This window comes from Maylandia zebra, linkage group LG11, assembly GCF_041146795.1.
Source record: "Maylandia zebra isolate NMK-2024a linkage group LG11, Mzebra_GT3a, whole genome shotgun sequence".
In the NCBI taxonomy this organism is placed as follows: domain Eukaryota; kingdom Metazoa; phylum Chordata; class Actinopteri; order Cichliformes; family Cichlidae; genus Maylandia; species Maylandia zebra.
Window position 1 is genome coordinate 16,392,936 of NC_135177.1, and position 21,604 is coordinate 16,414,539.

Consider the following 21,604-nt stretch of genomic DNA (forward strand, 5'->3'; position numbering starts at 1 on the left):
TTTTTATGTATAAAATGCCATATAAAGAGAAGGGAATTTTCCCCAGTCTAACAGTATTTATGGATTTAATGGTGGTTTGTCAGCCTGTATAGTGCTTTGTAACACAGGGAGCAGACCTGACAGCTGCTTGTGTGTAAACAAAAGGCCATTTCACGGTTAGGCCGTTACTCATAAATTTCTAGTCAGACTCATCCCTCTCCTGTTAACCAGCCTCAGGAATCTGCTTATTGGAACCCCATTCCTTTTAGACAATAGGATTTCTTGAACTATTGCCTTGTAGGACTCACAGCAGCAGCGTCATCTCCTTCTCTAAACTCTGCAGATGTTTGTGGGAAGGTCACCGTGTCTGCTGCCGTGTTTCATTCCTAAGAGTAAATACGATAATGGCTACTCATGTCAGACTGATTCGATAAAATGGCTCCAGCTCCACTCTGGAGCTATCTGAACATTTAATTGATACTGCAGGCTCAGGCTTCTTGTTTCATGATAAGGCACGCAGAGGATAACACTTTGGCTTAATATCACCATTCGTGTTGTCTTTCTTTTATTGCAGGTGTGATGTACATATGTGTGGCTGGTGTTTTACATTAGCATAACATTACCATCCAGGAGAATGAATGCAGAGGAACTGGAGCTGCTCGGTGACTCCAAGTACAGGAATTATGGCGCAGCAGTGGACAAGGCCCTCAAGAACTTTGAGTACTCCAGTGAGTGGGCAGACCTCATCTCTGCACTGGGCAAACTCAATAAGGTAAGAGTTCTATAGGCTCAGCTTCTTCTAAAGATTGCTTTGTTGCCTAACTGCATCTGTATAAGAAACAGTAATGCAGACAGGTCTGTACAATGGCCTTAGTTTCACTTGTTTTGGTTCTATGATTTGTACGGAAAAGCCTTCCAGCTGTCAGTTTTCAAATCCTGTCTCAGGTTCTGCAGAATAATGCAAAATACCAAGTGGTTCCTAAGAAGCTGACAATAGGCAAACGGTTGGCCCAATGCCTCCACCCTGCCCTACCTAGCGGGGTCCACCGCAAGGCCTTGGAGACCTATGAAGTCATCTTCAAGATCATAGGACCTAAGAGGCTGGCCAAAGACCTTTTTCTTTATAGGTAATACTGCACTGTCAGATCTCAAAAAGCAAGATAGTCACAAGGTTTTTAGGTGGGTAGCAATAAACATCTGCCGTTTCCCTCCACAGTGCTGGGCTTTTCCCTTTACTTTCCAATGCTGCTATGTCAGTGAAGCCTGTTCTACTGGGGCTGTATGAGACCTACTACCTGCCCCTGGGAAAGACCCTGAAGCCAGGCCTGCAGGGACTATTGACTGGGGTCCTACCTGGTCTGGAGGAGGGCTCTGAGTACTATGACAGGTGAGAATAGGAACACAAAAAGTAACACTTGGAATGATGGTGACGTGCACAGTAGCCCTTAACTAAACCATGAAATAACTGCCAGAAATCTTAAATTTTTTGATAATGGAGTGTTTGTTGAACCTTTTAGACAAACTATATGAAAATATGTTAAATTTCAATCTGCATATACAGTGGGGCAAAAAAGTATTTAGTCAGCCACCGATTGTGCAAGTTCCCCCACTTAAAATGATGACAGAGGTCAGTAATTTGCACCAGAGGTACACTTCAACTGTGAGAGACAGAATGTGAAAAAAAAATCCATGAATCCACATGGTAGGATTTGTAAAGAATTTATTCGTAAATTAGGGTGGAAAATAAGTATTTGGTCACCTCAAACAAGGAAAACCTCTGGCTCTCACAGACCTGTAACGTCTTCTGTAAGAAGCTTTTCTGTCCCCCACTCGTTACCTGTATGAATGGCACCTGTTTGAACTCATCATCTGTATAAAAGACACCTGTCCACAGCCTCAAACAGTCAGACTCCAAACTCCGCCATGGCCAAGACCAAAGAGCTTTCGAAGGACACCAGGAAAAGTATTGTAGACCTGCACCAGACTGGGAAGAGTGAATCTACAATAGGCAAGCAGCTTGGTGTGAAAAAATCAACTGTGGGAGCAATCATCAGAAAATGGAAGACATACAAGACCACTGATAATCTCCCTCGATCTGGGGCTCCACGCAAGATCTCATCTCGTGGGGTCAAAATGATCATGAGAACGGTGAGCAAAGATCCCAGAACCACACGGGGGGACCTGGTGAATGACCTGCAGAGAGCTGGGACCAAAGTAACAAAGGTCACCATCAGTAACACACTACAACGGCAGGGAATCAAATCCCGCAGTGCCAGACGTGTTCCGCTGCTGAAGCCAGTGCATGTCCAGGCCCGTCTGAAGTTTGCCAGAGAGCACATGGATGATACAGCAGAGGATTGGGAGAATGTCATGTGGTCAGATGAAACCAAAGTAGAACTTTTTGGTATAAACTCAACTCGTCGTGTTTGGAGGAAGAAGAATACTGAGTTGCATCCCAAGAACACCATACCTACTGTGAAGCATGGGGGTGGAAACATCATGCTATGGGGCTGTTTTTCTGCCAGGGGACAGGACGACTGATCCGTGTTAAGGACAGAATGAATGGGGCCATGTATCGTGAGATTTTGAGCCAAAACCTCCTTCCATCAGTGAGAACTTTGAAGATGAAACGAGGCTGGGTCTTCCAACATGACAATGATCCAAAACACACCGCCCGGGCAACAAAGGAGTGGCTCCGTAAGAAGCATTTGAAAGTCCTGGAGTGGCCTAGCCAGTCTCCAGACCTCAACCCCATAGAAAATCTGTGGCGGGAGTTGAAAGTCCGTGTTGCTCGGCGACAGCCCCAAAACATCACTGCTCTCGAGAAGATCTGCATGGAGGAATGGGCCAAAATACCAGCTACTGTGTGTGCAAACCTGGTAAAGACCTATAGTAAACGTTTGACCTCTGTTATTGCCAACAAAGGTTATGTTACAAAGTATTGAGTTGTATTTTTGTTATTGACCAAATACTTATTTTCCACCCTGATTTACGAATAAATTCTTTACAAATCCTACCATGTGGATTCATGGATTTTTTTTTTTCACATTCTGTCTCTCACAGTTGAAGTGTACCTCTGGTGCAAATTACTGACCTCTGTCATCATTTTAGGTGGGGGAACTTGCACAATCGGTGGCTGACTAAATACTTTTTTGCCCCACTGTATATGAGTTTTAATTTGTGTAACATTTGCTACACAAGGCATATTTTTGCAATTTAGTCATTAAAATGTGTCATGCAAATTATGTCATTTTTTTTAGGGTACAAAAAAGTCACGCTGATGCTATAGAAGTCTCAAAAACTCTCAAAGACACACATATCAAATACGATACAGTGGGCTTTAAAGAGTTAAATTGCTGTGATAGCCCATTACAAGAATGCATTTTATTGCCTAATGTGGAAAGGAAGTGATAATAGATCATATGAATGATAAATGAGGTATGTGAGTCATTGCAACATCACTATTACTAACAGAGGATAGCCTGAGACTTGGTGTGGACTTTAGACCGATGTATTTTCATGTCTCATAATGATCACTGAAACAGTCTTAAGATTGTCCTGAAAACTGAAAGTAGGCATCTATTCTTTTCATTTGTTCAATCAAATCAAAAGACTATCTTAGCATTTATTGGCAAATGATAGGCCAGGTAGTCAGAAATGTATTCATCCTGTGCAAAGTAAACCCTAGGGGGCGCTCCAGTTCCAGTTAAACTATGATGGTACTACTGGCCTACAGTATATATAGTAGACTTTCAGCATGCTCTAGTAGGAAACGCATAGGTGTTTCTAATGCAAACGGTGGTGCCATTTTGTTACAGTGTCTCAGTTAGTAATACCGTATGGAATTAATATTTGTGAATATAAATGTGCCTATTTATGGCATATCTGAATGTTGGCTGTCTTTTCAGCCTGTAATTGTATATACATTATCATTGTGATTCCTTTCTGAACAGATTTTGCTTCTGTCAAATTACTTTTAAAAGGAGGTTGTTTTATGTGTTTATTTTTGTTGTTGTTTCAGTATTTTCTTTCTCATTCAAAGGACTTTCATGTTGCATTATAACCTAAGAACTAACTTATGTCTTATAAACCTTGTGTGCAAGGTTATTATAGTTAAATTATATTTTACCTAAAATTAAACAAAAAAATAATTTTTTTAAATGTTTTGGTTACCTGAAATAAAATAAAAAAAGCTTTCAAAATAAACAAAATTTACTGTAGTCATAACTTTAACATATCTTCATTCTTTGTTATTATGGTTAAATCTGTGAAAACAGATTTCACAGATTTATCAGTAGGCTATGGTGGATATATTTATGCATATAGTTTAAAAAAAAAAGTTTTGTAAAGCAAAAAATAAGATATGCATCTTAATGTGGCTCTTACAATTCATATTTGTCTACATGATTATAAATTATTTCCACAGTGTTGTGTTGGCACTTTAATATTTATTCAGAACTTCATGTATCTTGCCCCTGATACATACCAGCTATTTTAGAATAATTAAAAAGACTAAAATCTAACAATGAGGCTGTTTTCAGCTACTCTAAAGAAATATTTTTTTCAGAGTACTTAACAATGTAATAACAATGAAAGCTAAACTGAACGATGCAAGCCGTAACATTTGAAACTAACTGAAACAAAACTGAAGTGAAACACAAACATACTGCCTTCTTGTTAGTTCAGTAGACGTTACACCACTATTGGGCCGTGTTATCTGCTGTGTCTCAGTGAATGCTCTCTTCAGAGAAGACTCGGTAATGACTAATAAATTATGATGGTTTGTTATTTAACTTGGATTGTTTCTCAGTTAAATCTTGTTGGAAAAATAGCAATAACATTATCAATACTACTATGTATATAGTTGCATTAGTAATACATATATCTTATTTCTTGATTGGCAATATGATAATTAAGGTGTAGTGTGAGAATGTGAACACTTGCTTTCTGGAGTTCTCAGATTCCTGGTTGTGGTGGATCTCATATAAACCCCCTTTACTTTGGGATTTTTAGATGCTCATGTAGACAAAGACTTTTACTTCTTAGTACCAGCTGTGCATTGTGGACTGTATCATTTCTAGCGCCAGGCCAGTTAGAGGTAAAGGTTGGTATGTGCTTACTAAGGCTGGTCCCTGTGACCCATCTGTGCTTCCTGTAGAACCAACACCCTGTTGGAAAAGGTGGCTGCAGCCGTGGAACAGTCGGCTTTCTACAGTGCCTTGTGGGGCAGCATCCTGACCAGCCCCTCTGTGCGTCTCCCCGGGGTATCCTTTGTACTTCTGCACCTCAACCGTAAGCTCTCCATGGAGGACCAGCTTTATGTCATGGGTAGTGACATCGAGCTCATGGTACGTGGCAGATAATTCCTCATGACAGCATTGCATGTCCTTCAATTAAAAATATAGGTCTTGACCCTTTCAGTGAGAGCACTAGTTAAAAAAATGCACTACAGCTTAGAGTGGATTGGGCTGGCTGGATAATATTCTGTTTCTGTTCTTGCCAGGTGGAAGCAGTCAGTACGTCAGTCCAGGACTCCAGTGTTTTAGTACAGAGGAGCACTCTGGACCTGATCCTCTTCTGCTTCCCCTTTCATATGAGCCAGGTAGGGGGAAGTAGCGTGGTCTGTGCAGTATGATAACAGTGTTTCCCTGAGTCTGCTTTAGACTGAAGTATCTATGGACTTCTCATAATAAGATATCCGTTGTAACATTAGTATTATTGTTCTTGTTTTTTGTTGTTTCAAATCTAAAGGTGTTTCTTTGGGTCTTTCTGTGCATCTGCACATGCATGCGTGTGTGTGTATCTGATCACAAGGAGGCTGTTTAGGCAGCTAGCTTGGTGACTGTTGCTGGCTGCTTGTTAAATTCTTCACCTCAAAAACATTTCTGGATCTGGCAGGGCTAGGATGGCCTTGATTGTCTTTGTGTTTGTGTGTAAAACCATATAATCTGTGCAAAAAGGACAAATACACAATGACAAATATTGTGGTCTGTTGTGTGTTGTGTTCAGGCAACTCGCCCTGACATGATCCGGATCCTGTCAGCAGCTTTGCATGTGGTTTTGAGAAGAGACATGTCCCTCAACCGCAGACTCTACGCCTGGCTCCTGGGTGCGAAATCCATGCTCAGACACAGTACTGACACTCGGATGCATCACTGTTTGTACTCATCATGTCAGTTGTGGAATATTGTAGAAATAAGGGGATATTTTCCAGATTTTCCTGTATTTGTCAAAGTGCGTGGTTCTTAAGAATTGGTTACTTTTACTATTTACTCTTAGCCTTAAATCCACTTTCATGTAAATACAAGAGGACTAACAGACAAGTTTCACAGACCGTGGCAGGAATCCTGAGACACAAAGCTTTAAACACACTCTCCTTCTGTGTGCACACTATGTTTCTGCTGTTTTTAACAAAATACATTAAGCTTGTATCTGCTTTGGCTGTTGTCTTACTTTATTTTTTCTTGTTTGCAACTTACTGCGGGCAAACACACTGGTAAGTATCAGCATGATTAAAAGGCGACACTGTTTTGGTTTTATTATTCAGTCATTTTGGAGATTGACCCAGTCTAATCTAGTCACACTTAGTAAATCTTGATCTGCATTTGAGGCTGAAATATTACTAATGCTTGAGCAGCCACTAACTGTAAAAGAAGCTATAAAACACACAGGTTTATCTCAGCGAGAGACTCAACCTCTATTTGTTCCTCTTTTAACAAAGGGTTTACACCTTTTCCTGTGCTTGAGTGTTATAGAATTTTTTCTGAATGTTAATGTGAATCTAAGTATACGACTTTTTTCTTTAAAGGCTTTGACAACAATGGGGTGATAATAGGCCCCCGTAGCACTCGACAGAGCAACCCGGAGGAGCACGCTAGCCACTACTTCAACACCTTCTCTAAGGACATGCTGGTCCAGGTGAGCTTTCAGGCTGACTGCATAATCAGGTCACCAATGGAAAAATTGTTTTTTGTGTAAAACTGATTTTCGAAATATTCCCCAAACAATGTCTCTTGAGACTAGACATGTCTGCAGTATGGTGGGGGGGAAAATCTTTTGTTGTTGTTTTTTGTGTGCTACACAGTTTTTTCAACCCCCTTTATCCTTATCCCACACCTCTCCCTAGCTGTGCAGATACTGTATGTCCTGCTACTATTCCCAGCAGCCAGCACTTTGAAGACAGCTCAGTTCTTGTGTAATCTGCCCTGCCATGCTAAAAACAACTCAGTGATGTGCTCACAGTGGGCACAGAGAGCAGCCAGCAGCAGTTTTATTTTTACATTTTATTTAATTTTTTTAATTTATTTTCTTGTCTCTTTTTTATATATATATATATATATATATATATATATATATATATATATATATATTTCCTCCTTCGCCATCTGCTCAGATAGTTAATCAGAGCTCCCTCCGTAGGGATACGGTCAGTACTACAGGGACCGTCTGTTCCACGGCTTTGCCAGTGATGTGGCAGACGAAGCGTGAAACACACACGTCACATACAGAAAGAGAAAAAAATGACAGGGCGACACTGTGAAGACAAAATTGGTTCTGACAAACATAATGGAAAAAAAACAAATATGAAAATCAAATGAATATAAATTATATTTTATGATTCTTGCAGTAATAAAGTGTGTGTGTGTGTGTGTGTGTGTGTGTGTGGATGCGTGGGGTTATTTTTTCAGGCAATGGTGGGGATTTTGCAGGGTAAGGCTCGAGGCGGAGAGGAGGAGAGCATCCTCATGCATGACCTCAAGCCATTTCGCATCCTGATCAGTCTACTGGACAAACCAGAGCTTGGTAACCAGTTTATTAGTGTTGAGATAATAGAAGTCTAATTAGTGTCCTATATGCACTATGTGTTATATAAATAGTCTGATTTTTGAATGTGTCCACACACTCTGCTTGTGTGTCATCCAAGGGCCTGCTATCCTGGAAGACGTTCTGATCGAGGTGTTTCGAACTTTGCACACACAGTGCAGAACAGAGCTGGACCTCCAAAACCAGAGTCCCTTCAGCAAAGATCACACACACCTCAGCAGGTCTGTCTGATCCACTACTCGACCTTCTTTACTGTTGAGACATAAGGGATGATAAATAAAGCCTCATTTATTTGTCAGCTCATTTAACAGTGACGGTGGACTCTGGTATAGTGAAATATGGACTTACAATATAAAGCTTACGCAGCAAAAGTAGTACATTAAATACATAAATCACTTTAAACCATCCAGTCAGATACATTAGGTCAGACTGTTAATGGCAAGACAGTGACAGGAGCACATTAGTTAACTTTGGCTGAAAGGACTTTTGTCAGTGAGATCCCGCCTGTGAGTATACGTTTTTTTTTTTTTTCCAAGCTGGACAATGAATGACAAATAGAATTTACTACAGAGCGTACTGGACCTTTTATTGAATATTCTTATTTGCGGAGTTAATACATTTACTCTAACACTGGCATGCTGTATTGTGCTGGAGCTGCATGATGATAATTTTGACTTCTTTCTCAGTAAACTGCGGGAGAACAAGAAGACGGCAGAACTGATTAAAACAGCCAATTTGCTGTTTAATTCGTTTGAGCCGTACTACATGTGGGACTACATTGCTCACTGGTTTGAGGAGTGCTGCAGGTTTGTATATTAAGATAAATGTTGACATACAAAATACAATTAAGGCAATTGAGGCACATCTTGCTGATATCAAAAAGTGTAAATCTGTTAAAAACTAAATTTGCTCTCTTGCTTTTGATGCTTCATTCTTGTTTGGTTTTCATTGTGGTGGTAAAGCTCTCTTCAGTCAGTAGTGGGAGCTAATTCAGTTCATAACAGCTGTTGTTTCAAGGTGCTTAATACTGGAGGATGTGCAATATTAGATTTAAAAAAACATTTATTTTTTTTGGGGGGGGGAGTAAGCGCCCATAGCAGCATAACTAAGAGACGGTTCAGGGTCACCTACTCTCCAGTCCTAACTATATGCTTTATCAAAAAGCATTATCTTTAAATTAGAGAGGGTTTCTGTCTCCTAAATTCAAACTACAAGCTGGTTCAAAAGGAGAAAAGCCTAAAAAGAGCTCTTTAAGATACGATGAGATAAATCTGGTCATTCAGGACCAGTTAGGAAGTTCAATTTAAATTCAATTCTGGATTTCACAGGGAGCCAACAAAAAAAAGACTCTATCTCTCTTTCTCGTCCTCAATAGTACTCTCACTGTGACATTTTGGATCAGCACGAGTCTTTTTCAGGGTGTTTTATTAACTGAAACTAAAGGAACTACAGTCCAGTCTAAAAGTGACAAATGCTTTCTTAGTTTTTCAGCTTCACTCAGAGACAGGATGTTTCTCATTTTAGCAAAAAAATGTTCCTAACATTTAAGTAGATATGTTTCCCTGTTGCAGGCGGACAGTGAACAGCAGTGCAACTGCAACACGGCATGTTGCGAGTGCAGATCCTCCTGAGCTCTTATTGGTTGAGTTCTGTCAGCTGGTAGATTTTCTGCTGGATATTGTTTCCCTGGTGAGTCTTTCTTTCTTTCTTTCTTTCTTTCTTTCTTTCTTTCTTTCTTTCTTTCTTTCTTTCTTCACTCATTTCTAAGCATTTTCATGCTTTCTTATCAATTGTATTATTTTCTGTGTGCTACTTTGTCATTTACAGATTTATTTATTTAACACTACAAAACTTCAGTGATCTGAGGTTTTGTAGTCCGTACCAATATCATTGAAATTAAATGAGTGTTGACACCACATACAATTTCAAGGTTTTAATTTAAACAAATTTGTTAGTGACTTTGCTCTCTTAACGTTAGGAGCAGCACCCAGCTCATATTTGGAGCCGACTCTGATAGATGGCAGAAACATTGCAGTTTGAAGTGTGTCTTCCTTTTGTATAGAGTGTGTTCCTATTATTGCAGGTAGCAGCAGACCTGTAGCTGTACATGCATTTCTACATGTTATTTTCATTGTCCAGTATCTCCATTGTCTGCTTCATACTACAGCAGTGTTAGGTTCCTTTGACGCCCTGTGCTCTTTCTTTTATTACCGTACCTTCATGTTTTAGTTTCTGTCTTTAATAGGTTTTTTCTTTGGTGTTGCATCTCTAGCACAACCTGTCGTCTCTCTCCTACAGTACTTTGTCACCCTGCTGGGCTTTGAGTCTCAGTCTCTCTCTCTTGGCTCACATACTTTCTTTTTATCCAGTATGTCCCCTACAAGTACTTTCGCCATTAACAATTCTGCACTCATGTTGTCAGATTTGTCCTTCAGATCTGTTTCTGTAACATCCAGTCTGTGGGATGTTACGGCCACCACTCGGGTGTGTGCCTTCCTCCTGTCTGTTCTGTGTGTTTGTGTGCCATCACTGCACAGGTTCAAAAAGCCTGTGTGTTTCATTTTCCTGCCAAAACTATTGTTTGCATCTTTGTAAAATTATGCTTGTCTAGACTGAATTTCCAATCTGAATGGTTTGGAAATCCCACACTCTTTTATTACCCTGTTTAAAAGCTTGTGCGTGTGTGTACGCACATGTGTGCGTGTGTGTACGCACGTGTGTGTGTGTGTGTGTGCGCGTGCGTACAGGTGTATTTGTATAAAGAGAGAATGTGAGAGTGCTGTGTTGCCCGTTCTCTGCTCGCTCCTGTCTGTTCAAACTATCTGCTCTTTCTCCTTGAAGCCTACTAGAAGCATGAGGGTAATCTGCCAGGTAAAGTACTGCTCTTTCCTGCTTTTTCACCTCATCCTGCTTCACTGAGGCTACGATAACATTTCTGCAACGTCCTGCCAACATCCCTCAGGCCGTCTTTGTTGCCTCCCTGCTTTGACTGATCATTTCAAATTGACTGACTTGTTGTCACTTAATGTCATTTTAATCCCAAATGAAATAAACATGATCCCAATGGATTATGACATACCATCACATGTGTTGCAAGCTTAACATGGCTGTTTGGTGTGGATCTTGTGAAAATGAAATCACTGCCCAGTGTGTATGTGCTTTTTTTTTTTTTCTTAAGCATGCAAGCAGTTATATGCTACTGCAGTGCTGACATATTTATTAAGAAATATGACCCTTTTATTTTACTCTTTGAGTTAATGCTTGTGCTATAATATGTTTTGTTAGCCTTTTTTGTTTTATAAAATCTCTGTGTTGCATAGATTTAATACATTTAATGACAAAACTACAATTTTCTTCCATTTGAACTATTGAACTAAAGGTAAAGAAAAGAAAGTTAATAATAAGCAGCTCTTAAAACTGGGTAAATGTAATCTTAGATGAGTAAAATCTAACCCAAAATGCAGAAGCAAACAAAGTACCCATTTACTGTTTTTGCCATCAAAAGAACTATGATGGCGAAAACAGGGGTCTAGGGCTGGATGTCCCAGAAAATTGACAACAATGTCAGACCGTGCAGTGCTCAGAGAAACTGCAAAAAATTGCAAAAAACCCCCAAAACCACGCAGCACATATAATAAAAAACAAATACAGTGGTCCCTCACTATAACACGGTTCACCTTTAAAATAAAAAATAAAGTTGGCTGATTTGCGGATTTCACCTATCGCGGGTCATTTTTAGAACGTAACTCCCGCGATAAACGAGGGACCACTGTACAGCAAATCAGCAAAAACACCTCAAACCAACTTTCAACCACGATGGTGGAGGGGTGATGATTTGATTTTGCAGCTACAGGACCTGGACACCTTACAGTCATTGAGTCCACCATGAATTCCTCTGTATAACAAAGTATTCTTGAGTCAAACGTGAGTAACCAGCAATTTTTTCTGGCACAACTGCACCTACTTCCAAGGTGCATGGAGAATACAAATATCTGATGACGTGAAGACTCCAACGAAACTTAAATTATTAGTGAACAACTTTATTGGTTGACAAATGTGTTTCTGCTTTCGACCTTCATCAGGGTCATTACAAAATATCAAACAGTTTGTGTTTAAATAAAAAAACAGGAAACAGAAGAAATCCAAGTGGACCAATCACACATTCACAAATAAACAAGCTGACCAATTAGCATTTAACAGGTTAAGCCAAGGCCAAACAGGCTCTGGACTAAACCACTACAGATTAAAAAAGGGGGTGGGGGGGATTTACCACGTCCTAAAGTAGTTCATATTCCAAATTACACAGAAAAATGCAAACGAGTTAAAATAAAAATAAAGTACACTCTGGAAAGTCAAATGTGAGGCCATCTGTCCGACAGCTAAAGCCTGACTGAAACTGGGGCATGTAATAGAATAATGATCCCCCCCCAAAATACAACAGACTGGCTGAAAAAGAAAAGAATCAAGGTGTTGCAATGGCCCGATCACAGTCTGATCTCAACCTGATTGAAATGCTTTTGCGTGACTTTAAGAGAGCTGTACATAAATAGATGTCTCCAAACCTTAACAACCTAGGGCAACATTATGAATAAGAGTGGGCCAAATTCCTCCACATTTTGATAGACAGATGAGACAAAAAAATATTTCTTCATGTTTTTTCTTCTAAAGGGGACTAGCTTACAAGCTGTTAAAAATTAGAATATACTTTGGCTTTCACACTGCTTCTGTATTTTGGCTTATTTGCTTGTAAAATAAATAAATGACATCATGTGTTGTTCATATCCGGTTGTGTTTACCCAATTCTGTCCTGTTCTGATGTGTAAAAAAAATTTAGAATTGATAGTTTTATTTTCTTATTTAGACTTTATATAAGATGCACACACATAAACAGATAAACAGTATCAAATAGCATTTTCCACTTCTTTCTTCTTTAGAATTAGCACATGGTCATTCACTGAAACGATACAACACTAAATTTATTGATTCAAGGTGTGATCATAAACAAATAGGAACATTCAAATTTTCTGGTCTAAAATGTTTTTTTTCCCTGCTCTTCCAGACTGTTTTTAGTGCTGCTGCTATTTTTAGGTCCCTCAGAGGAAGACCTGTTCTCTCCCTTTGCACTTGTGCCTCTGTGATGTACTGGATCTCCTCCAGTGTGTCAAAACAGTGATTTCTTGCCATAATGTGGCATGTAGTGCCAGTTGTGAGCGAAGATTGTGTTGCAGTGGTAAACAAACATTACGATGTGGTGGGTGGTTCCACTGAATGTCCCTTTTCAGATGTCTCAGGTCGGTAGTCAAACTCTAAATTAACAACAATCATAACAATCCTGCTCCTGGTTCCTGAATACTGCTCAGCTTAGCTCGATGTTTGACGTACACGGTGGTCATTATGGGATTTCCATACAGCCAATAAAAATAGCAGCAGCAGTGGAAGTGGTGCACAAGAAGATGAACGAGCTCAGACAAATTAAATCGGGTACTTTTTTTGATATTTGTGGGCCTGTAACTTTTTTTGGTCACACCTCATGTAAGTTAAAAAGAAAGCACACAAAAATTCCACTGACTTGCCCTTTGATACTCAGTCGTATATATGAATTTGTATTTAACAATATTTAATCAAGCAAACTGTCTTCTTTTAACAATTTTGTAGAGTTAAAGCCCAGCATCAGCATAGCTAACAGGCGTAATAACTTCATATCACGTTCCCCTCTAAGCCCTTCAAATGCACAGTAATTATATTCAGTTCCACAACTCAGTTCTGTTTTGGTCCCTTGCACCTTTTTAGGAGACATACATAGAAATCCAGACAGAGCATCTCCCTCAACTGCTGTTGCGGATGGTAGCAGCCCTGACCTGTCACCTGCAGGCCCTGGGCCTCGGCGAGCTCACCCACTGCCTCCGTCTGTGCTCCAAGATTCTCAGCAAGGTGCAACCTCCACTGGTCTCCCCTCTGGCCCTGCCATCTGGCCCTCAAGCTCAGGGCCTCTCCAGCTCTATCGGCAAGCCATCAAACTCAGCAAGGGACAAAAACAGAGACACGGAGGACAAACAGGTGATTACAATGTCTCAAAATGTTTCAGGGGTGTAAAAGGGAGTTGGAGTTCCTGATAAAGGGAAAAAGATAATAATTGGAAAGTGTCGGGGTTAATGACAGTAAAGAGATTCAAAGTTAAAAATAAAGTACTAAAAGAGAAGTCAGTGTTCTGCCAAGCTCTGTTGATCATTTAGTTTAGTCTCTGATCCTTTAAAAAAAACAGACCCTGTTGCTGCCAAACACAAGGATCAAACCTTAATTTGACTGGCTTTCCCTACAAGTTATTGGCCAAAAACTCATCAGCTTAGGCTCTGATGGTGTGTCCTGGTCCATGAACAGGGCCTCTTGGTGCCTCCTGCCAGCCCTCTGGCCTGTGCTGTCTTTGGCTGGGTGGCCCTGCCATTCCACGCTCCCTCGACACAAGTCATTTGAAGATTATTCAGAACAAATGCTGCTTTCGGCTGTTGAGGTCCTTCTGGTCCCTGTCCAACAACCTGGTTGTTTTAAGTGTTTGTAAGCCTAGTGAGCCATGATTTAAAGTTCAGTCAGTCCAGTGCTCAGAGCTGGAGAGGGCCATGACTGTTGAGAGAGCGAGAGAGAAAGAGAGAGAGAGAGACCCATGAGGGGCTTGAAAGAGGACAAGTAGAAAGGCAGAAGATGGTTCCCCAACAGCTGAGCCCAACTCGCTTTTTCCTCTGAGGAAGTAGAGGAATAAACTAGCTCGCGATGCCTCTGGGGTTTGCCATATCCATCAGAGTGGAAACATTCTGCATACATCCATTGAATACTGTTAACACCCCACCCCTACACCCACTCTGAGGGGCATATAGAGAACGTTCTAGCAAACATGCCATCTGAGTCCAAGCTCCATAATGTACACGCTACCTCACTCAAAATATATCCCAGGAAGCCTCGAGGCCCCCAAAGGTTGGCCGGAATAAAGAAATGTAAGAACTTCAGTCTGTCAGTCTCGCTGCAGCAGGATGCTCCCTCAGATCAGGCCCAGCAGCTGTGTACGCAGCCTTACTATATAAAGACCAGTGTAGTCATAAACTTTATGTGTCTGCTGCAAGGCTAACACTATTTTAACTAATAGCTAAGCACATAGTGATTATTTACTGAACAGAGTGCATATTTCTTATGGACAAAGGCTGTTTCTGTTTTGTTTTTTTTTCTGTTTCTGCTCAAGTCACTATATGAACGATACACTGCACTTCCTGGAAGTGTCTTCAGATTATATTATAGGTGGAGATTGAGTTACTTGAGCAGTGTTATATCAGTAATAAACCAAGTTATATCAGTAAGTTGCAAATGGGAAACAAATTCTGTAACTTGCAGCAAAAACTGCAACTTCAACAAATTTTGCCATATGGTGTCTTACCATTTCCTGCAATGCCTTATGGAGTAAAAAATGCTATTAGATAAATTTGTGATGTCCTATTTTAGATGTAATTTCTAATTATACTTCAAAGGGTCTGCTGTGACAGTGTCCATGATGATGCTTCAAAACATCTCTACACCCTTCATTCAGCTTAATACCTTTGTTTTGGTTTTGTATAGAAAAAAAAATCATTAATAAGAAATCTGAGAGTTTTTCAGAAAATAATCCACTTACAGATGGATAATGCCTGCATTTTTGCCGATCTTTCTTCCTTTGTCTTTTTTTTTTTTGATAGACTCTCCCTTCCACTCTGGAGGGCCCTGGCACTGAGGATGTCTTCGAGGATGTGGAAAACACTCCCAGCTGTCGCTCTGAGAGTGGCTTCACAGAGTTTGTCCAATACCAAGGAGACGTTCCTGAAGAGGCAGAGCACACCCCTCATCCGCACTCCACAGTCAGAACAGGCCGTCGCTCCTCAGGCCCGTGTCATTCTAAACCTCTGGACAAACCAGTCATGCAATGCTGTCTGGAGCACTTCCAGCAGTTTCTCTCCCGCCTCATTACCTTATACATTATCCCAGGGCAGGTGAACAAAGTCGAGGGTCACAGAGGCGAAGTGACACAATCAGGGCTCCTGGTTTCAGAGAGCTCCCAGAATGGTGATCATGCAGAGGTTTGCTCGGGCTCTGGGAGGGTCCAGAAAGAGTGCATTGCTGCCTTCACGGCTGCCTGCCAACTCTTCCTTGAATGCTCCAGTTTCCCCGTCTACATCGCAGAGGGGAATCTCAAGTCTTCACCCAGACAGGAAGAACTGCTTGGTAGGTGCAGTCTATGTTAATAAATGCACGAATGGGTGCATACAGTTGTACATCATTGTAAATAAGAACAAGGAAAGTTTGTTGACACGAATTCATGTTAAGTCTTTAACATGTTTTCTGTCCCTCCTGCATCCATGCAGAGAGTGAGCAGGTCCGGCTCCCGCTGTGGCTCCAGACGCTGATGGATGCCTGTTGCCTGGCCAGTGACTTCAGCCTGCAATGTGTAGCCATATCCCTCCTCATGGACCTAGTTGGGCTTACCCAGTCTGTTGCCATGGTTACTGCTGAAAGTGTGGCATCTGGCGCCAGCTCCGAGTCCACCCAGCCCATGAGTCCAAGCCAGGGTCGAGTGGCTGTAGTCATCAGGCCGCCGCTCACTCAGGGAATCCTAAAGCACATTGCTGACAAGACAGACTTCTTCAAGGTAGAGATCTGGTTCCAGATTGCAGTGGAACTATTTGGCTTTTTTTTCTTTATTTTTTTTAACCCCATTTAATGTTTTGCTCAGTCGGTGGCTCTGATTTTGTGGGACCAGCTGAATGAGGGAACCCCTCAGCACCATCAGCGCAGTGTGGAACTTTTCTACCAGCTTCACAACCTCGTTCCTTCCTCCAGCATCTGCGAGGATGTCATCAGCCAGCAACTCATGCACAGGGACAAGGTCAGCATAGTGCTCACATTACCAGGCAAAAATCAGATAAAAGAAATCCATGCTGAAGCATGTTTCTGTTTCAGCAAATTCATCTGGAGGCCCACGTTAAATTCTCTGTGCTGTGGCATTTAACGCGAGATTTGAACATCACCAAGTCTTCTCCGTTTAGTCGCACATTTGACAGGTACATGTGAAACTGCTGATCATATGGAAATTGTGCTGATGAAAGTATCCACCATTAGTAGATTTGATGACCCCTTTTTCTTAAATTCCTTTTCTTACCTTTTTTGTCTTACTGTTGTCTTTATCCCTCAGATCTCTCTTCATAATGCTGGACTGCCTGAGCTACTGGGATCCATGTACCAGTGCAGTTGGTCGGGCTTGGCTGAATCAGGTCCTTCAAAGACATGACATTGCCCGGGTCCTCGAACCACTCCTCCTCCTCTTGCTCCATCCCAAGACCCACCGAGTCTCCATTCAGAGGGTGCAGGCGCAGCGCCACTTAGCCCAAGTATTCCCTGAACCGCCTGAACGGGAGCCATCAGAACCCATTTACAACAGAGACTCTGGCTTCTCAGACAGTGAGCACTAACCTTTAACTGTCTTTTTGAACTTTGGCTTCACTTTGGTTCTTTATGTAAATATTCCTTTTATCTCCTCCTTACTTTTCCTTAGACTTCAGTCAGATCCAGAGTGAGAGGGTTGGACAAGAGGATCTCCGAGGTTTGACAGTGGGTGACATGGAGCCATTCTGCCTGACTGTAAACCCATTGAGTGACAGCCTGTCCATAATGAGTCTGAGCAGTGAGAACTTGCATCTAGCTGGTGAATATCAGCCTGCTCACCAACAGGGGGAGCCTCAGAGTTCAGACTCCACTGGTTCTCATTCTTCTACAGTGGAAAATGGCAGCTTTGAGGAACCAGAGGGAGTCAAATGCATGATAAATGGCTCAGACCCACAACCTGGATCCTCAGATGACCCCTCTGAGGATTCTATAGAGGAAGTTGTGTCTTGTGTTTTAGGTGAACTCATCGACAGAGTTCTACAGCTAGTTGATGACGGCTCTCTTGAAGTATCATATCCACCTGAAAACTGGCCCCAAACTGACACTGACAGCACCTCCTCGGATATATCCATTGGTACCCGCCTGGACTCTGGGCTTCCTCATTGTTCCAACCACCAGACTGTGCCGGAGATGTTGGCTGAAGGCACACTGGAATTTCTCACCATCACACCAGCTGTTGCGTCAGTAGACGGACAGCACAAAGAGGGCATTACCCGCCATAGTTCCTCTCCTTCCATTGTCACTTTGCCAGACAGCTCTAACCCGGCCACCCCAGACCACACCCTTCAGGTGGATGACTCTCAGGCCCGCAAACGTAGCCATAGCAGCATCCAGCTTAGCCTTAAAGGGAAAATTATGGAGAAGCTGGCAGACAAGTCTCCAGGGGCAAAGCCAAAGATCAAGAAGATTAAGAGGAAGGAAGAGGAGAGACAGAGGAAGGCAAATCAAGCAGACAAACTGCGCCCACCCAGTATTTTCTTTGGTGATAGTTTAGATCTAGAAAACTGGTACAGCTGCGGGGAAGGTGAGGTGTCAGAGATAGAGAGCGACACAGGCTCTCCCAGCGGGGGCTCTGGGATGACTGTTGGGGGTGTCAGCGTTACAGGACGCAGATCATCCTCTGCCCCACCTCGTTTTAACATCCACCCCCTCTACCAGCACGTCCTCCTCTACCTCCAGCTTTATGACTCTTCCCGGGCACTCCACGCCCTGTCAGCCATTGCAGCCATGCTTAGAGCTGCTCCCTCAGGGTTTGTGAGCGCCATCTCCACCACCAGCATCAACAACACCTACACCCCACAGCTGTCTTTGCTTCAAAACCTCCTAGCCCGTCACCGTGTTTCTGTCATGGGCAAAGACTTTTACTGCCCCATTTCCCAGGACTCCCACTCCCATTCATTCCGCAGTGCCATGTACCTGGAGATCATCATCTCACTCTGTCTCTACTTCCTAAGAAGTTATTACTCTGCTCATGTGCCTGCAGGCCCTCAGGACTTGGCAGGGAACCGGGCCATGCAGTTAACCAGTGTGGAGGTTTTAACTCTCCTTTTCAGCGAGCTAGCCAAAGTCACAGGTGGCTCAGCGAAGGGCTTTGCTAGTTTTATAAGCGATGTCCTCTCTAAGTGCAAAGTTCAGAAGGTGGTTCTACACTGCCTTCTCTCTTCCATATTCAGTGCTCAGAAATGGCACGAACAGAGGGTGGCAGGGGTCAACATGGCCACAGTGGAAGAAGGTCTATCTGAGGACAGCGTTATCAACCTGTCAGAAGACCAGATAGACAGCTGTAGTGCAGTCCAGGCCCAGCTGCTCAGACTGCTGCAGAGTCTTGTTGTGCTTGAGCACAGGGTCCTTCTGCCAGCTGATGAAGGAGCAGAACCTGTAGTAGGAGGGGTAGGAGGTGGAGGGACTGGAGGCAGTGTTGGAGCAGGGTTTGAGATATTGGGTGGGGAAGTGGAGCATGTCAACCCTCAGCAGCCAATGACATCACTGCAGTACCTCCATGGACAGCCTATCACAGCACAGGGTATGTTCCTTTGTTCGGTCATCAGGGCCTTGCATCAGCACCACGCGTGCAAGATGCACCCACAGTGGATCGGACTCATCACAGCCACACTACCCTACATGGGGAGAGTCCTAAGGAGGGTTGTGGCCTCGGTCACTCTGCAGCTGTGCAGGAACCTGGATAATCTTCTCCAGCAGTACCGCTATGAGACCGGGATCACTGACACCAGGTATTAATGTCTAGATGGATCTTGTTAACTATGTAACAGATCAGCAGTACAGTGCATTAAAATGCCATGGCATGGCTTGGTCACCAGAGGGCAGCCTTGACCATCTTATGTAGTGATTCACTTGCAAGTAATTTTCTCTAAAATGCCTCTATAATTGTGTAAAATGTTGTGCTTTTTTGTTCATTTGAAATATTTCATGTTTAAACTGCTTATTCTCTGTGCTTTTTAGACCACAGTGGATGGCTCTCTGCATTCCTCCTGACCTGATTCTGACTTTGCTAGAGGGCGTGACAGCCATCATCCATTACTGCCTACTGGATCCCACCTCCCAGTACCACCAGGTGAGGGCATCATGCACCACATGATTGCAGCAGACTGCATTCTGATACCTCAGTGAACATTTACACAGACTTTACATAGACTCATTTACACAAAGCAATGCCTCCCCTATATTTTAGAATAGTGGTTTCCTTATTTGATACATTAGTGAGGATAATCATAATGAGGTTTTACACATTTTTTGTTTCATTGTCTAAAGCTTTGCAGTATACCAGCATTCAGTGTCTTGCTGTATGTCCTGCTGTTTAGTTACAAGTGAGTGTTGATCAGAAGCACCTGGCTGAGGCTCGATCAGGCATTTTGTCCATCCTCCACACCATCATGTCTTCTGTCACCCTCCTTTGGAGTGTCCTCCACCAGGCTGATAACTCTGACAAGCCAGCTGCTGCCTCTGCTGCTTCCACATCTAACATCAACCTTGGCTCCACTAAGGTATATAAGTTGAAATGTATTCATGGTTGTCTAGTCAGTCTGGTCTCATAGTTAGACTGCTCAAATTGACTGAATTGGGTGAAAGGAGCCTCTAATATTAAGACTTTTAGAAGATTTCCATTAATAGATTTTATTTCAGATAACTTACCTTCAGAAGTGTTTTTTCTTTCACAGATGATCTGAAATGCCTTTGGCATCAGCACAGACACAGAGACCAAGTATCGACCAGAAACTTGAATAATGGAGTTTTATCTTGGTCTTGTTCTCCTTAGTTATCTGACTACTCAAGAGCTGGCTCTATTGATTCTTGGTTTACCCGTTCAACTCATGTGGGAAAGAAGTAGAGCTGTTACAGTGATCTGATTATTTAGTATCTGGTCTGTCGACAGGTCTGGAGCAAGCACTGTAAGTTAATGTGGTGATCTATCCCAGTGAAGTGATGCTGCTCTTAATAGTTGGTTTAAATCGAAACAATGATTTGTAGGCATGAGCAAAGACGCAGTAAATTCTGCAAGTTGGGCCCAGATAAAGCCAGATAGCCTGTTAACCTTGTGTTGTTACCTAACCTGAAGAGTTGCTGCTTGGCTCTATAACTCATAAAGCAATACTAAAACAGAATCTCATTATTGGCGCTTAAGGATTTTCTTTCTGCAGTTATAATTATTTGCCCCTTGCAGATAACATTTCATGTTTTACTGAGGTGGGATGGAAAATGTAATTTCGCAGAGATATCGTAGTGAATCGTATCCTGCAATTGAAATAACTTGTAACTATTACAGGCCCCGAGTCCCTGATGGAGGAATAATTAGGACTAAATAACTTGGTTACTTTTGTAACCGACTTTACATATCCGAAGTGCAAGGCCCAGTTTAAATGTTCTTTAACAGTTTATTGTGTCACTTATATGCTCACTGTGGAAAGTTGCGTGTTATACATATTTGAATATGACATGTGAGCCAAGAACTTTTAGGGAAGTAAACTGTTTGCAGCTGTATCATGGAGAAATCAGAGCTCTGCAAGATAGACTGAAATTATAGGATGTTGATGGTAGAAGTATGGTTAATGTTTGTGCATTGTTCCTGCAGAACCTCCGTCAGCAGATCCTAGAGCTGCTGGGTCCAATCTCCATGAATCATGGCGCTCATTTCATGGCAGCTATAGCCTACGTTTGGAATGAGAGGAAACAGGTCAAGACTCCAGTCAGAAATAAGGTATACACAATTAAAATGTGGACGATTGTCTCAATGCCCCCATTTGAAGCTATTTAAATAACACAAAATATTTTTCCTATTTGCTGTAGTAAATGGAAAAAGTGTGGTTATTTCTAAAAGCATGCTGAAGTT

The 21,604-nt window shown here is 42.1% G+C and overlaps 1 protein-coding gene across 4 annotated transcripts in view; it reads left to right on the top strand.

Moving 5' to 3' along the window:
* The window catches only part of dop1a (DOP1 leucine zipper like protein A), a 30,780-nt gene that overhangs the window by 1,409 nt on the left and 7,767 nt on the right, over positions 1-21,604 (top strand). The window contains exons 2-23 of one of the 4 annotated variants that reach the window (XM_012925185.4): positions 554-751; positions 925-1,106; positions 1,196-1,366; positions 5,138-5,327; positions 5,483-5,581; positions 5,989-6,088; positions 6,788-6,897; positions 7,668-7,782; positions 7,904-8,024; positions 8,490-8,609; positions 9,375-9,492; positions 10,645-10,674; positions 13,594-13,860; positions 15,519-16,041; positions 16,182-16,465; positions 16,550-16,702; positions 16,777-16,877; positions 17,009-17,274; positions 17,369-19,490; positions 19,720-19,831; positions 20,079-20,261; positions 21,347-21,472. In XM_012925185.4, the coding sequence (XP_012780639.3) occupies positions 614-751; positions 925-1,106; positions 1,196-1,366; positions 5,138-5,327; positions 5,483-5,581; positions 5,989-6,088; positions 6,788-6,897; positions 7,668-7,782; positions 7,904-8,024; positions 8,490-8,609; positions 9,375-9,492; positions 10,645-10,674; positions 13,594-13,860; positions 15,519-16,041; positions 16,182-16,465; positions 16,550-16,702; positions 16,777-16,877; positions 17,009-17,274; positions 17,369-19,490; positions 19,720-19,831; positions 20,079-20,261; positions 21,347-21,472 (5,631 nt within the window). In that variant the 5' untranslated portion in view covers positions 554-613. Of the gene's footprint in view, positions 1-553; positions 752-924; positions 1,107-1,195; positions 1,367-5,137; positions 5,328-5,482; positions 5,582-5,988; positions 6,089-6,365; positions 6,476-6,787; positions 6,898-7,667; positions 7,783-7,903; positions 8,025-8,489; positions 8,610-9,374; positions 9,493-10,644; positions 10,675-13,593; positions 13,861-15,518; positions 16,042-16,181; positions 16,466-16,549; positions 16,703-16,776; positions 16,878-17,008; positions 17,275-17,368; positions 19,491-19,719; positions 19,832-20,078; positions 20,262-21,346; positions 21,473-21,604 lie in introns of those variants that run through there. The other 3 variants (XM_076889854.1, XM_076889855.1, XM_076889856.1) reach the window with 3 other exon arrangements.